Here is a 17,299-nt window from a genome sequence, read left to right on the forward strand (position 1 = left end):
GATTGCATACATTGCTCCCTGACTGAAAATCGGTGAGCAATGAATCCAAATTTGAACTTTTTGGTTTAATTAATCAGTATTTACATGCGGTCAAGAGAAAGATGCAACAGTAAGTGTTGGGGATCTTGTCAAAATAGGTGGAACACACACGTTTTGATCCATCGTCTGCAAAGCATCTGATTGGTAACAGCTTTAGTATTCAGCATGACAATGATCTCAAACACACTGCAAGTGCAGTAGGAGCATATGTGGATAGAAAATCACTCAGTGGAACACTGACAGTCATGGATTGGTCTCCCCAGACCTCGTACCTCAACCTAATTGAAGTGGTGTGGGATCATCAGGACAGGGAACACAAGGAAAGGCAGCAAACGTCCAAAGAAGAGCTTTGAATGTCCTCCAAGAAGCCAGGAGAACCATTCGTGAAGGCTACTTAAACGAATTACGTGAAATTACAGGCTCTGTTCAAGCCCATTATAATTAAGTCTGTTTTTGCCTTATATAATGTGTCTTCACATATATAAATTTCCCTTTTTTTCGTAGCAACATATAAAGAAATGAGGAAGACTTTTGTGCTTTATGTGTTTGTGCATAGGGATGATAGAGAACGCTCCATATGAGCGTTTTTTCCCCTCATTATTTCTGTTTTCTTTGGTTCTGGATTCAGAAGATTCATAAATCTGGAAGCAGGTGGCACCTCAGCTGGTCTCCAAACAAGCTTTTTTCACCATATTTATGAGAAGGTCTGTTATATCTGGGTATGGAATGCTTGTCTATAGCTGTGAGGTCAAAGGTGAATCCTAACATCAGTGGTGTTGCATATGTAAAATGTTTGCAGAAGATTTTTGTGGCACCAGAGGCAGCTGGTTCTTAGCATAAGCTAGAGCTTAAAAAAGAAACATCTGTAGGAGTGGAGCTGGAGAGAAATGAGCTTACATGGCCTGAGGAAACATTAGCCTAACAGCTTCACAGAGCTGTGATTCAGGTTTTAACACAGAATGAGTGGCACTGAATAGAGATGATCGTTCTGGTTATGCTGCATCAGTTTTTAATCTTTTACTGTCTCATATGAGTCTGGCAAAGTTACAATGCAACACTAAATGATGTGAAGTGCTCCTTTGGTCCAGGTGGTGATAAAGTATACGCAGAAGCTTTTATGTGTCAGTCATCCTGAATGAAACTGCCAGTAGGAAGAGTTTCTACTGTCAGTGCTCAAGGGTGTCATATTTATGTTGAATTAGTGTACGCTCCCTTGCCACTCTTGTGGATTTTTCTTTCATGTGTGTGACTCCATTTATCCGTCCATCTATCCATCCATCTGTCTGTCTGGTTCTCAGCTCCTGGCAACTGCTGGCCCCTCAGTGCCCTTAGGTAAACACAGCTGCTACCCTGCATCTGCAGACGGGAGTCTGGTCTACCGATAAGATTTGATCAGCTCCACTTAAAATGCTCTTTCTCCCAAGCCCTACAGGACCTGAGTGATTCTCAATTATCTCGGAATGAACCAAATGAGATTCCTGCTTTCCAAAAAGTATTTTAGACTTTGAAGCCCTGTTGGAATAGGATTTACGTCCACCTGCTAAAACAATGGGATGCACATGTAGGATACAGGTGACTTAAGTTACCTCTGGCTGACACAGGAATCGCCTCCCTAACCAGTACTTGAGAGCATCCTTCTTGCGAGATTTAATTTTCTTCGACCTCCTCTCAACATACCGTTTTTCCTCTTGATGTCAAAGTGGTTGTTATTATTTGCTGGTAAAAAAAATCTGAGCACATAAATAAATTGTTCTCGAAAGGTCCTCTGTGTTCTGAAATGAAAGGAAGAATGAAAACAAGTGGAAACACTAGGATGCCTGCTTAACTCTGAAATCTGTCATTTTATGAGGAGTTTGAGAACCGACGATTATGACACTAATACTCTCACTTAATAGTATAATAACAAAGCATTTAGAAGACAGAGACAACTGATACACAATCTGTACGCTGTAAAAGTGATTGAAGTGAATTTGAAGAGATCTTCTAGTAATAATTTAGGTTTGTTCTTTCCAAACTCTCTGTAATGATTTTCTTGTGATTTTGCATCTTAGAAGAGTTTCCTGTACTGCAAAACGTGTTCCTGTTAAGTACAGTAAAGCACTGGCATTTTTCATTTCACAGTTTCTACTGTAATACAGCATTATAAACAACAGCATGTTACAAAATCACCTTTTTGCTTATTTTTTTTGTGTTTATGGTGAATTGATTGTATCTGTGACTGTACTATTATATGCTAATAAAGCTTGAATTTAAAGCGCCACCATTTGCAACTTTCATCATGATTTTACGTAGTTAAAGGAATAGTTCTGTTATGGTGAACTGTGTGGCAGGTTAGGACCCAAACGCAGGATTCGGAGACAGGATGCTTAACTAAAGGCGGCAGCTTTATTGCTGGCCAAAAACAAACTAAAAACAAAATATATGAATTAGTGCTGTCAGCGTTAATCTTGTTAAAATGACGTTAACGGCATAACCGCATTAACGTGGCAAATCTCCATTAGCGAGTTAACGCGGATCGCCCCGTGCATGGGGCTGCACGGCGCTAACGCATTAATGAGCTAACTGCACTGACGCGTTGACACCGTGCAGCTCCACACACAGGGCGATCCGCATTAACTCGCTAACGGAGATTTGCTGCATTAATGCGGTTATGGCGTTAACGTCATTTTAACAAGATTAACGTTGACAGCACTAATATGAATGCTAAAGAAACAAGCCAAACATGAACTAGAACTAAGAAACTCCTGACTGGTTGTAGGTGACTGGAAGAGACTTGACATGATTGGGAAACACACGACACACAGCAACGTGGAGAACGGGACAACAAACACAGGGAGATTGAGGATTTAAAAACACAGGCAGAATAATGACAGGATGTGGAACAGGTGGAAACACAGCTGGGACGAATCTGACATAACGAGATAAAACAGAAGCAAAACTAAATGCACTGCACACAGGACAAGGACTATCAAAATAAAACAGGAAGCATGACAAATACGTAGACGCGGACGAGACACGCAAGCTCTACACTGTGACTGGAGAAATTAAACAGAGACAAGACTCACAAAACACAAGACAAGGCTAGACACTGAGGGAGGATGCTAATCTAGCCAAGCTTCCCTTAGAATCTTGTTAACGTTTTTAAAAGCTTAATTAACTCTCAGAGAAAAACGTTATTTTTCCAAAAAGTTCAATTCTTTTGTGCATGAAAATCCTAAAGTTGCTTTAAGGATGTAGAACCTTAGAGGCTGCACTGTGCTTCAGATGAGCAATCTTGTTTATTCTGTACTAGTCTTGACTTTCTGTTATTGTAACATGCGAGATGTCATGATCCTACTTACATAAGGAAGCAGAGGAGAAGAGAAAAATATGAGGAGAGGGGAAGTATGTGGAAAAAATAATTAGAGGGGGGATGAGGGTTGATGTAGAAGGGCTACAGATTGGCTGCCTTGATTGCGGCCTGCTTGTCTGAGAAGTGTAGCCTGTTTCCTGCCACTTACTTCCCCAAAGCGTGGTGATTGGACGGGATAGGAGCAGCTATTCCTGTCTAACTTAAATGCAAGACCATTCCTTTTAAAAGTCTGACCTGCATTTTTATGTGCTTCCATCGAGCCTCTTTGTTTTCTTGATTGGGCATTGATCTGTCCCAGTGTATCCCTTTGTGGTGTACTGACATGCGCTGACCCATAGACTGAAAAGATTTCACAGATTTACAAATCAATGTGGAAATCTGTAATTATAAGTCCCGTCAGTGGAAGCATTCCAGTTTTCCTGGAAAGCAAGCGTCCAACAAAGTCTTTATTCCTCTCCTTGTATTTTTCCCCTTCCTGCTGCATATTTCATGGAGCTGAGTATGGCACATGTTTGAAGTATGAATAAAAAGAAACATCTGACTGGACTAGCAATGTTTTCCCAAAAGCTAGTAGCCAAGGAAAAACACTAATTGGACATTCCTTCAAAGAATATCAAAGATTATGCAAAGAAGTAGTTGGAGACATTAAACACACATCCCAGGCTTCCCTACTTCACTGCACAAACAAATCGGATTATAGTGGTAGAGTGGAGGTATTTACTGAATTGAAACCTGATAAGTTGAGCAATCAAAGGAGATCTGTGCAGGTAGTGATGCTGGAAGTATAATCACAGCTTGTGTGGGTAGTTGTGTTCCCCTGTTGAGCTTGGTGTGAGTGTCTGTGTGTCCAAGGATGTGTCTAAATGCCTCTTTCTACTAGGAAGTCTCATCCCATCATGTATATTTGCTTGCTTCATGCTCTCAGCTATGATCCACAACTTCTGTATGGCTTGATCACAAGACAACATGAACGGTATTTCATTTTTTAGGTTAAATTGTTGTTAACAGTGGATAGATCGAATTCAAGTGATGCAGATGTAACTGGAAGGGTTCAGTGTGGAAAACGAACGTGCAATTACTGCAGTATTATGAGACGTAATCACTGCGCTTGTGGCTCACTGGTAGCCCGCTGGCTTGTTTTTCATTGCCATCCCTCTTTTTCAATATCTCATCTGATTAAATTACAGCTGGGTGGTGTTCAGCTGAGGAAATGAAGTTCTGTGTTTTGCGAGTTTGTCTGAGAGTCTGTGCATAACCCTTTACTTACACTGTTTGCTTGATCTCGTGGGATTCTGTGGGGAAAAACCAGTCAGGAAAGATACACAGCGTTTCTTTAATTGATTGGACCTGAATGTGTGTTTTATCTTGCCTCCATGCGGCCATCAGGTTTCAAACCTCTCGATAGTTCATTTGTGATTTCCCTGTCGGCTAATCAGATAAGAGTCCCGTGGTCTGCTCAGCGGGGATCAACCAATCAACCTGTGCCATGGACGTGGCTCGGACCATAAACACATTGCTTTCTCTTTATCGTCTGTGGAGAACTTCATTTAAACACTGACTTTAAAAACAATAACAGGGCTGCTTAGAGAAACTGTGTAGCTGTGTGAGCCGATCTCAGCTATGGTTGTGAGTAAAAGGAAGCTACAGTAAGGATATATTTTACATAACCTGAACACATTTGCTAATGAGTCAGCAATTTAGAATTTTATGATCACAAAAGTGGACCCATGAGCACATGATTACAAAACAATTATGCCGTTTAATTCTGGGCAACAGTGACTGAGATTGCCTGATTTTTTTAATCTCTAGTAAAAGTCAATATGCAAAACTTCTGGAATCCTATATTTCCCAGAAATCAGCTGGTCTAGTAATTCTCATTAGTGGCCCTCTGTTTCAATAATAACCATATCTTTTGTATTAAAGCCTAATATGAGCTCACATTGTCATTTTGGAGAGGAATGTTGTCCCGTTGTGTAGATTCCCAGTCATGCAGGTTGACTGGACTTCTTTAAGTTTCTTGAAGATGTTTCACCTCCCGTCCAAGAAGCTTCTTCAGTTCCCATGTTGTCCCATTCTTGTCTGATATACAGAATTTTTTGGACCATAAGGCGCATTAAGGGAAACAAAACAGTCAGATAAAGTCGTACTAAAACATTTTGACAGATTTTTGAGCGCCATGTACGCATACACACATAAAATCGGTTGGAGGTCAGTAAGCACAACCAGAGTTCATACATAAGGCGCACCGGATTATAAGGCACGCTGTCGATTTTTGAGAAAATGAAAGGATCTTCAGTGCGCCTTATAGTCTGAAAAATATGGTAGTATTCTAGCATCTCAACAGTCTTTGTCGTATTTTCTTGTTTCATGATGCCCCAGATGTTTTCATTTGATTAAAGGCAATGCAGCGCTGCAGGACACGAACATCATGGACGCCCAGTACTGATTTTAAGCGTTGCCCAATGTGCACAGAGATTTCTTCAGATTCTCAGAATCTTTTGATGATATCATGTACTCTAAATGACTTGCTATTCAAAGTCACAATTTTATGTTGAGGAACATTATCCATTTATTTATTAACCTGAAATAATTCCACAACTTGTAGATATTGTGAGGGGTTTTTGCAGATTGGTGAACCTCCCCCATCTTGACTTCTAAGAAGCTGTCCCTCTCTAAGTTATATAGAATAGAATAGAATAGAATAGAATGCCTTTATTGTCATTATACAGCTGTACAATGAGATACAGAGCATCTCCTACTCAGTGTAAACATGTTTGGGGGGGGGGGTACAGTTCTGCAGCGCTATATACATATGGACAGTATTAACATAGGGAAGAAGATGTATATATATATAAAATGTACAATTTACAAACCGTAAACAATATGTAATAAATAGTGTTATGTATGTACAGTTGAGTTATTGCACATGGAATTGGTATAAATAGTGTTTATGTATATACAGTTATTGCACATAGAATTGGTATAAATAGTGGTGGTCCATAGAGGAAGTGGGAAGTGGGGGGCTGTGTTATCGGTGCATGTGTGAGTTCAGGGTGGTTATGGCTTTGGGGAAGAAACTGTTTTTGAGTCTGTGGGTTTTTGTGCTGATGCACCTGTAGCGCTTCCCTGAGGGAAGCAGGCTGAACATGTTGAAGCCAGGGTGGGAGCTGTCCTTGATGATGTTTGCTGCTCTGCTGAGGCAGCGGGAGGAATAAATGTCCATCAGGGAGGGAGAGGGCAGCCGATGATCTTTTGTGCTGTCTTGACCACACTCTGAAGCCTCGCTCTATCTGCCTTGGTGCAGCTGCCGTACCATACCGTGATGCAGTAGGTTAGCAGGCTCTCAATGGACGAGCGGTAGAAGGTCAGCAGCAGGTTGGAGTTCAGCTTGTACTTCCTGAGGACTCTCAGGAAGTGCAGCCGCTGTTGGGCCTTCTTGATGACCGCTGAGATGTTTTCCGTCCAGGAGATGTCAGCAGAGATGAGGACACCAAGGAACCGGAAGGTGTGGACCCTCTCCACACACTCCCCGTTGATGTAGAGGGGGGCCAAGTCAGTGCTGTGTCTCCTGAAGTCAACAATGAGCTCTTTGGTTTTCTTGGTGTTCAGTGCCAGGTTGTTTTCTGAACACCATGCTGCCAACTTCAGGACTTCCTCTCTGTAGTCTGCCTCGTCTCCCTTCGAGATGAGTCCGACTACCGTGGTGTCATCAGCAAACTTGATGATGAGAGTGTTGTTGTGGGCCGGACTGCAGTCGTGGGTGTAGAGAGAATACAGGAGGGGGCTCAGCACACAGCCCTGTGGGGAGCCGGGCTACCTACATGAGATATAGTTGGAAAAGGAACTTAGTTTTCCAGTCGTTTGTGGCCCCATCCCAACTTCTGCCTTCAAATTCAAAATGTGCTCATATTTTTTCATGAAAGGTTTGGAAATGATTGCATTCTGCTTTTACACTATTTCTTTGTATTTTGATTATTTAGGATCAACATAGTTGGACATTATATTTGTGGATATTAATGCAGACTTTCAGCTTTAATTCAAGGTATTTGTTTAGAATTACAGGAATTACAGACATTTTTATTCAAAGTCCATTTTCAGAGGCTCAAAAGTAACTGGACAAACTAACTTAATTTTAAATATAAGGAATGTTTTTAATACCTGGTTAAAAATCCTTTGCTGACAATGACTCCCTGATTTTTTTTTTTCTTTCTTGAGATATTCTGATTTATTGAAGACACCTTCAGGTTCCACTTATTTGTGCATCTCTCTTCGGTATTATATTTAATAGTCGAAAAAAAATGCTGGATCCGGCATTTCGCTGGATTTAAGCAGAGAGTATGGCCTTGTACACTTCAGAAGTCATCCTGCTACTTCTATCAGTGACAGCCGTATGTGTACATGCCTCCACCATGTCTTACAAATGATGTGATATGATCTGGGTCAGAAGTTGCTCCTTTCCTTCTTCACTTTTCTGTTCCTGTCATTCTGGTAAAACTTTGGTTTCCTCTGTCCAGATGTTTTTTTCTTTTTAGATGTTTTTTGATGAGGTCTAATCTAACCTTCCTATTCTTGAGTCTAACCAGTGATTTGCATCTTGTTGAAAACACTTTTCATTTATTTCCATAAGTGTGATATTGTGGTTTTTCATAACCAAGAAAAGAAATCAGTCTTCTGTGGTCTTTTGTGCCTTTGATGAAACAGCCAGTGCATTCCTTTTCTTAAGAATGTACCAGATTGTTAATTTCACCACTCCAAAACTTTTTATGATTATTTTGGTTTTTCAGTCTAATGCAGGCCTCGGTCACTTGCACAAGTTTAACACTTGAAATCAAGTCCAAACCTTCTACAGTATCTGATTTGTTTGTCATTAAATAATAAATAACTAGAAAACAATCCTCAATGGTTATGAAACTGCCTGACAGTTAATTATTTCATTAATGTTTAGCCTCTGATAATAGGAGACTGTGTATGAAAATATGATTGTGTTAAACCTTCAAAGTCTGAACAATCCCATATTGACATATAAATTCATTGTGGTGCTGGACAGAGGCAAAACTACAAAAACATGTGTGCCCACATGCATACAACAGCGCTTTCATTACTAAGGTACAAGCTCCCTCCTTATCTTATGCATATACAGGCTTGCTATATGAAATTAGGGTTGAAGCTCTCATGTCAGTGTTGGTGAACATTCGATATACTTGGATATAATGTGTTATAATTATTAGTTGCTTACAGGTCCAAGTTATCATTATCATAAGATTGTCAGTTTCAAAGCCATAATCATGGGGTTTTTAAAGGATGCTGTGTAGAGATGGAGCTGAGCTGGTGTTCTTGCCAAAGCTGAAACTGTGTTTAACAAAGCAAAGCAAAGCAAAAGCCAATCACCTAAAACTGAAGTGATGCGTGTTTTCTATCTAAAAAACAAACCTCCATAAAATAAGTGCAGAGCTCGTCGAGACACGTCTGGAAAGGACGTAGGTGTTAAATTGAGCCATGGTGCGTGATTTTTTTTAGAAACATCACGAATCATGAAAAGCTATGTTTTTGATTGCTTCACGCTGCTGCGAGAATTGCCTCCAATCTCTTCACAATAAAAAGATGAGAAGTGGCGTCTTCTGTGAAAATGTGGAAAAACAGATGAAAGTTAAAAAGCCTCTCGCGGCATCTCAGGTTTGAAAAGACTCAAAGTTGATGATAATATCCTCCAACGAGGGCTGACAGGCACCCATTAAAAGCTAGGCTTAAGTGTGTTTGTGTGTCAGCGGGAGCCTCCTTTACAGAGTCTGATCTGCTTGTCAAACAGCAAAAGGAGATGTTCACTGGGCCAAAGTCCTCCCACACACAGCTGCTCCAAAATACTCAGTCTGTGCGCGTCAGCTCATATGTGCAGGCTCATACATCCTTGTTTGTGATACGTTTGTATTTTCTGCTCGTGTTTGCACAGCCACTTGTGTATCCTGATATTACCTGTGTGTGTGTGTGTGTGTGTTCAGACTTGTTTGTCTGATCTGTTAGCACTCTGGATGTCTCCCTCTTCATCCCAGAGCCCCATGCCTGTCCAGCCATTCTCTCATCCTATTAAGACTTCTCCTCCCGAAGGAATCGCTAGTCTGCGTGCGTTGGAAATCGCAGTCTGGCTCCAATGATGAGCCAAGTAGGACTCCGTGTGGCCAAAGCCAAATTCAGATATTTGCTCCATCCCACAGTGAGATATCCGCCATCTGAAAGAGGAAAATGGCACTTAGAAAATAAGGCAAATTTGCATGTTTTTCCAAAACATTCAAGAGCAACAGAATGGCATCACTGGAACAAACAAAACCTCAGCATCTTGTGTAAGAGAACTTCGCTCGGTCACATGGTTGCTTCCGCTGTTCCTTCCAGCTTGAGGAGAGTGTGACTCATCATGCTAACCTAAACACTAAATCAGAAATATGTTATGGATAACTAATGGTGACAAACCCACTGAGTTTCCTGTGTGCGGTTTGAAAATATTTGGTGGCATTTTTTAATTAGATCATGGTTAAGCTGAATGTTGTTCCACTCGTGTTAATGAGAACGGTTTGACATTTTGTAAAGCTGTGTGGTTGACAACACTCTCATCTACATGTGTTACATATTAAAGCACTACCAGCAGCCAGCTAATGTACTGTTATTTACTGTTCAACTGCTGACTAATGCAGATATCTAATCAGCCAATCGCATGGCAGAAACCCCGTGCATTTAAGTCTACAGACTTGGTCCAGACAACCTGCTGAATTTTGAATTGAGCATCAGAATTGTGGAAGGAGGTGATTCAAATTCAATTCAATTCAATTCAATTCAATTCAATTCAATTTTATTTATATAGCGCCAAATCACAACAAAAGTCGCCTCAAGGCACTTTATATTGTACAGTATACTCTATAATAACAGATACAGAGAAAAACCCAACAATCATATGACCCCCTATGAGCAAGCACTTTGGCGACAGTGGGAAGGAAAAACTCCCTTTTAACAGGAAGAAACCTCCGGTAGAACCAGGCTCAGGGAGGGGCGGGGCCATCTGCTGCGGCCGGTTGGGGTGAGAGAAGGAAGACAGGATAAAGACATGCTGTGGAAATGTCTTCCACAGCATTCAAATGACTTTGAATGTGGCGTGATTGTTGGTTTGAGTAATTCAGAAAATGCTGATCTACTGGGGCTTTCCAACACAACCAAACAGAGAATAATCTGAAAAAGAGAAAATATCCACAGATTCTCTGGGTGAAAATCTTCACGCGTTGATAACAAAGGTTAGGGGAGTATGGTTAAAATAGTTAAAAAGGCAGCTCAAAAGCACTCATTGGAACGAAGGTTTGCAGAAGAGCATCTCTGAAACACAAAAACACATTGAACCTTGAAGTAGATGGGCTACAGAAGCAGAAGACCACACTGGCTGTTACTCTTGCCAGCTAAGAACAGGGAACTGAGGCTACAGTTTCCATGGGCTCCCCAAAATTGGGCAACAGAAGATTGGCTTTCTTTCATGGGTCTCAATTTCTGTTGCCACTTTCACAAAGTAGGGTCAGCATTTGGCGTTAACAACCCGAATACACCCACCATGGACCTGTCATCTAATGTATCAATGGGTAGAGGTGTTGTTGTAATATTGTAGGGGATATATGTTGGCACACTTTATGTTCCTTAATAACAACTGAGCATCGTTTTATCTCCACAGCTTACCCACGTATTGTTGCTGAGGTCCATCCCTCAATGTCCACAGTGTACCATCTCCTGATGGCTGCTTCCAGCAGGATAATACACCATGTCACAAAGCCAGATATTCTAAAACTGGTTTCCTGAACTTAATAATGAGTTCACTCAAATGAACTCCACAGTCACCAGATATCAATCCAATTGCACACCTTTGGGATGTGGAGGAACTGGAGATTCCCATCATGGATGTGAAGCAACTGTGTGACACTGTCATGTCGATATGGACCAAAATATTTGTGAAATGGTTCTAGTGCTTTGTTGAATCTGTGCCAAGAAGAATTAAAGCAGTTATGAAGGCAAAATTTCAACTAAGAAGTGGTCCTGTATTTCTAGCACCCCATGCTATGTTTATAAATCTTTATGCAGTTTTATAGCACCTGGAGTCAACCATCCAAAGCAAATGATAGTGCATATGAGACATGAAAAAGAGCGTGTAGGCAGCATTGAGTGGGTGGAGACGAGTGTCAGGGGTGATCTGTGACAGAAGATAATAGCAAGAGTCAAAGGGAGGGGTTATAAGAAGGTTTGAAGATGGTGGTACTGACAAAAACACAGGAGAGTTAAAGGTGTTAAGACAGAATTGACAGGATTAGGAATGATTACATCAGAGGAACACTTCAGGCTGTGAGGTTCGGGGACCAAGTTAGAGAGGCAAGGCTGAGGTGTTTGGATATGTGCGGAGCAGGGGTGGTGGATATACCAGACAAAGGATGTTGAAGATGTCAGGCAGGAAGAGGAAAAAAGGAAGACCTCAGAGAAATTTTTGTGTCTGTGTCGACCCCTAAAGAGAGCAGCCGAAAGAAGACGAAGCAATTTTAAATCAAAACTATCTTTTCCCATCATGCAAATCAATCATTTTTTGCTGGCCTATTTTAACTCTAAGTGAACACTTTATGTGAAATATAGTACATAATGGAGGTTTTACAGTACTATAAAGGCATGGGGTTATAGAAATGAAACAGACAGAAAACAAAAGGAAACTGATATTTGTTGCAAAAAATCATTTTTATCACAGACTGTATTCATATACAATGTTATCCGCATGTTTGCTAGTTGGTGCTAGCAATATAAATAAAATAATACAAGTTTTGCACTGTCTTGATGCAGTTAGTGACAACAAGCCATATTATTTCTCAGATTATATCACTGAGGCAAATAATAATAACAATAGTAATTTCAACCTTCAGGATGTGCGTGGGCGTCCACTGTGAGCGACCATCTTTGAACAGAGGCGGTGGTTTACGACACCAACTGTCTGCCATCTATAATCCAGTTTTGAGATCCCTTCCCAGACGCCTTAACGCCCACTCACATCCTGGGCCATTTGAACTCAGGAAATCAAATGATAGGGTGGAGCCAGGTTTCACAATGAGCTCACCCGAAACCCTGGCTGATTGGGACCCACGCCCACTTTCACACCTTGGCTCATGTGATTAGGTAGAGGATCATCAGGGGGTCCTTTGTCCCTCTTTGGGGGGAAACTCCCACTGGGTTTAAATCTGGGACTCTCCACCATTGACCCTTAGAACTGAAGAAGCTTCTCGGATGAGAGGTGAAACGTCTTCAAGCAACTCAAAGAAGTCCAGACGCTTTTCTTTCCAAGCTCCTTAGACTATGATGACCTGGATGACTGAGAACCTTCACAGACTGAGGAACTGCACTTTCACACCTAGTTTATTTTTCACAAAAAGTTTTTATGTCGCCCTTGAGATACTGTCTCAGCCTTGTTTTCCTCATAGCGGTTATCTTATCTTGTGCTGTGTGCAAAATTCATTTCTGTTGTCCCTTTGCTTGTGTCTCTCAGATGGCCCGGTGATCTGGCGTATGCTGACCTACCCCCCGACCCGACGAGCCCTGGTGGTGGGCTGTGGTCTTCAGATGTTCCAGCAGCTTTCAGGAATCAACACAGTCATGTGAGTGGAAACATCACCAAACCTTTGAGTCGGGTCTGGCGCACAGGTCTGATTTCTTCTTCTTGTTCTCCCAGAGCAACAGACTTTTGTAAAATTAAACAGAGCCTGCAGTGTTCAGCATCAAATGAGCAAATGGATAGAGGCGATCACCCAGAACAACTTTGCATTGATTTTCAGTAACCCTTCCCTTTAAGGGATGCTGATACGTGCCGTATAGCCTTACAAAGCCAGTGTGTCAATGAAAGGGTCAAGGGTTCAGGTTTTTCCCTTTAATTTGCCAGCAGTCTGTAACTGCCTAACTTAGAGGCCCTTTCATGTGTAGTATACTGTGAAAAAATTGACCTCTGATACTTGAGGCTGTGTCCATGTGTCATCTTTTCAAGAGCTCAAACAGCACAGCCTTTATTATTATTTCTACCTCGCATTGGCACCAAAAGAGAAAAGTTCAAGTGTGTTTTTATCAGTTTCCTCAGAGTTAATGAAAACAATAACGATGCATGACACACGATGTCACATGCCTCGCCTTTCAGCACCAGAGATCTCAGACGGGTACATTCGCTTCAGCAACACACTATTAAATCACAAAACATTTCTTTCATCTGTCGCTTCACGTCGCCCAGTGGGGAGCAAGAGGACTCATTGCATTACTGCCCACTTGCCTGCGAAAGGGATGGACCAGCTTATTCTTTTCATCTGAGGGGATTGTATCATCGGTCCCTGCCTCGCCTCCCTTTAGAGATGAACTATATTGCAAGGCTCCGTAAACAATCTGTGGATATGTGCTGTTGCTTAGCAACCACCGGAGGTGAGAGCAGCAGGATAAGTGTTCTTGTACGGGCGTGTTTGCACACATGTGACTAAATGAACGAAATGTGACCCTATGGACTTTGGAGTCTGTGCATGCGCGCCTGTGCAGCACGTGCGTGTTTGTGCATGACATCTGTGCACTCGCGTGGTTGTGTGTATGTAAGCGGGGGCGCGTGAGGCTTTAGGTATGGCCGTTTGCCCCTGTGTGATTAGATTTTGAGAAGTAAATGGACAGAAACGTGAGGAGAAAGGATGATAATGAAGCAGCGGTGAAACTCTGGATGTCTTTGAGCGGTTGCTTCTGTCTCTCTCACAGAGAGATCTGGCTACTGAGTGTCTGCCTCTCTTACTGTATATTTATCTTCATTCCTGTCACCAACATTACGAAGAGCAGCGAGGACAAACTTCATCTGTCATAGCTCTGTCCCTATCCACCTTTCTGTCTCTCTGATTTATGTATCTGCCAATCTTCTAGTCCTCCCAAAAAGGTCTACCTGCTAGTTTATCTGTGTCAAGAGATGACCCATTTGCAGCGAGCATCATTACATCCTCAGCCGAGACTGTTTCGGGCCTGTTATGTTTACACACGGCATTAAAATGTGTTTTCCTGCCTGCAAATTGAAATCTGATTGCCCTTTCGTTTGAAAAAATAAGTACTGCAGCTTACTGTGGTGATAATGACATCACTCAAAATTGACATTAAAGACCTCACGCTGGTGACAATCAATTTTTTGATGCCAGCGTCTCCATTTCAGTTGTTTGCTTTGTTTTAGCTTCGCATCGTTTCATGGATGGAAAAGTCCCAGACACAGATCAGAATGCAAGTTTGCACAGGTTATAGTTATTTTCATCTGCAGTCAGGCTGAAAGAGAGCCGATCTGATGAAATCACCAAAGCACAGCCCAAATCAGAAGAAGCAACATGTTTAAGAGAAAGAGTCCAACACAGCAGATGCACAAATAACAGCAGTTGTCTTGTGACATAGCAAATGAATCGTATCCGTGGGCCTCTTTCCCATTCGTCCCGGATGTGTTCATTCCAGATGTACATGTGGATGAGCTAATAATAAATCACTCGGTTGGTGTGTGTGTTTGTGTTTTTCGTATCCAAGATATTGAACTCAGGTATATAAATTTAAAACTATATAATCAAAAGCAAGTTGTTATTTTAGGGCCTGTCTTTGTGATGTCTCTATAGTGTTTCAAAACTACATAAGACTAAGCCATGGTTATAATATCAGCCAGAATCCATCTTGTTGTCCATTCATCTTGTTGTCTCCTTATACAGCTCAGAGTCATAGGGGCTTGCCAGCTATCCAGGTGCCATGGACAGTTCAATTCAATTTTATTTATATAGTTCCAGAACTGTTGCCTCAAGGCGCTTCATGCTGTAAGACAAAGGTTGATAATGCAGGTTACACCCTCAACATGTTTCCAGTCCTTCACAGAGAGACAGACGACCGCATAGTCGCACTTCCAGAGCTCATTTACAATCAGCAGTTAACCTAACATGCATGGCACTGTCCTTTTCCAGCAGGAGGCCCACCCAGGAACCTCCTTCCAAACTAAAATACTAATCAAAATGCAGCCATTGGACACTGTAAAGGTATGATTAAATTAACAGTCAGTTTTAAGGTCACTGTAAAAGTCTTTTCACACCAGACCGATAAAATATTTCCTGTGTTGTAAAATTATTTTTTGATCTCACTTATTCTTAATGTTGCCAATCAGACTGATCGTGTCATTTCACCGGACACATTTGTTTCGATTTTTCACAATTTCCAAAAACTAGACCAATCAGATCACTGCATGTGGCAACAAGTGCGCTTGTAGCTCAAACACAGTCAAAACATCAGGAGCAGCTCATTGTCGCTTAATGTCAACTTTTTTTCACTGTGTGTTTTTCAGGGCGAATTTTTCACAAAAACACAACACTTATGTGTGTGTTTACGTTACATGACAAGAAAAAGAATTAAGAAATGTTTACATTTACTGTACAAGGAAAAAGGATCAGATGCCAATGACAGCCTACTCAAAAGGAAACATTAATGATTTTTAACCCAGAATCACAAAAACAAAAGGAGAAGAGATGTTGCAATGGTTGGTTTGTTGGTATAAGCTTGAAAGTTCATAATACTCACTGTGCTCGACATTTTAGCTTCACAATTATAGATAATACCAGCTAATTGCTACAGCTATCGAAGCTAGGCGTTTGTCCTTTTTTGCAAAATAAAGGGTAACTGAATAATTCAATAGTAAATAACTAAACCAGCCTTTTTAATTGCTGCAGTATGTCATTATAGAGGTGCCACCTGCCCACTTTTTTAACCACTTATAAAGTCAGTATAAAGTGGACCAGTGTACATATTTTGAAAGGTAAATTATTGGGTTTAGAAGACACTGTTTAACCCAATTTGGGTGTTAAGTGTCTTGTCAAAGGACATTTTGGCACATAAACAATAGGAAGGAGGAAGCAGGGGAGTCATCAGCCATATATCACAGGTGAACACCCAAATAAAGAAACAGCAAGATCTGTTTGAGCTACAGATTGGTGTTACAATTCAAAACAGGGCTAGGGGTTAAAAATAAAAAGTCCACACACTGATTGCAAAAATGGTATTAATTGTATTAATTAGTACATTTGTTAGGGCTTCAGAACATGTAGTGAGAACTGAATCCTGATGATGATGTTCACAGTTATAACCTGAACACTAACTAGCCTCACACACGGGGCTGACAGAGGAAAATGTGAATCTGGATGATTGATATTAGGTGATAGAAACAATCTGCCTGCTCGCTGAAATTCTGAGGTGAATAATAAAAAACTCAGAGGGTTGCTGGATGAGGCGAGGACAGACTACAGAACATACAGAACAAAATGAAAGGGGGAGAACACAGCTGTTACCATGACAATACTCACCCTTCAGTGATGAATATAATGTAAAGATATAAATGATTAAAAACTATATTTGACCATCTTCCACCATACGGAGCATGGGCTTCTTTAACCACAGAATGTGCACTGTGTGTTGAGTTATTGCTGACGCCTCCCGTCACTCGTCATGTGTGCTGTGTGCTTTGCTAGCCTCCCTGTCTACTGCCTCTTTTGTCTACCTCCAGTGAAGCTGCCAGGCTAGCTCCATTAGCCGGTGAGACATAAAGAAGGTCTGAGGAGCCGGTAAATCAGCCAGGCTTAGAAACAAGCTCCTCTCCCTGTCCCCAGCTGCTTTTTCTGATTAAACCACCAGGCTGGCACAGGGGAAGAAGGAAAAGGGCAATGAGACAATCTGGCAGACAGGCAAAAAAAAAATCCAGACCAAAACTAGAAAAGCACATATTGGCTGCCAGTTCTAACAGTCCTCTCTCTCTCAAGTTAGGAACTTGACAGGAACGGATTGACAGTGTCCACTTTTTTTCCTCCCTCTCTCCAAGTCACATATGTTCACACAGAG

General features: G+C 41.4%; 1 protein-coding gene across 1 annotated transcript in view; it reads left to right on the top strand.

The window, feature by feature from the left end:
- The window catches only part of LOC116334952 (proton myo-inositol cotransporter), an 83,995-nt gene that overhangs the window by 41,790 nt on the left and 24,906 nt on the right, over positions 1-17,299 (top strand). Inside the window, exon 4 of the mRNA XM_031758513.2 lies at positions 12,933-13,041. Within this exon, the coding sequence (XP_031614373.1) occupies positions 12,933-13,041 (109 nt within the window). The remainder of the gene's footprint in view (positions 1-12,932; positions 13,042-17,299) is intronic.

Source organism: Oreochromis aureus, linkage group 17 (genome assembly GCF_013358895.1).
Source record: "Oreochromis aureus strain Israel breed Guangdong linkage group 17, ZZ_aureus, whole genome shotgun sequence".
NCBI classification, from domain to species: Eukaryota; Metazoa; Chordata; class Actinopteri; order Cichliformes; family Cichlidae; genus Oreochromis; species Oreochromis aureus.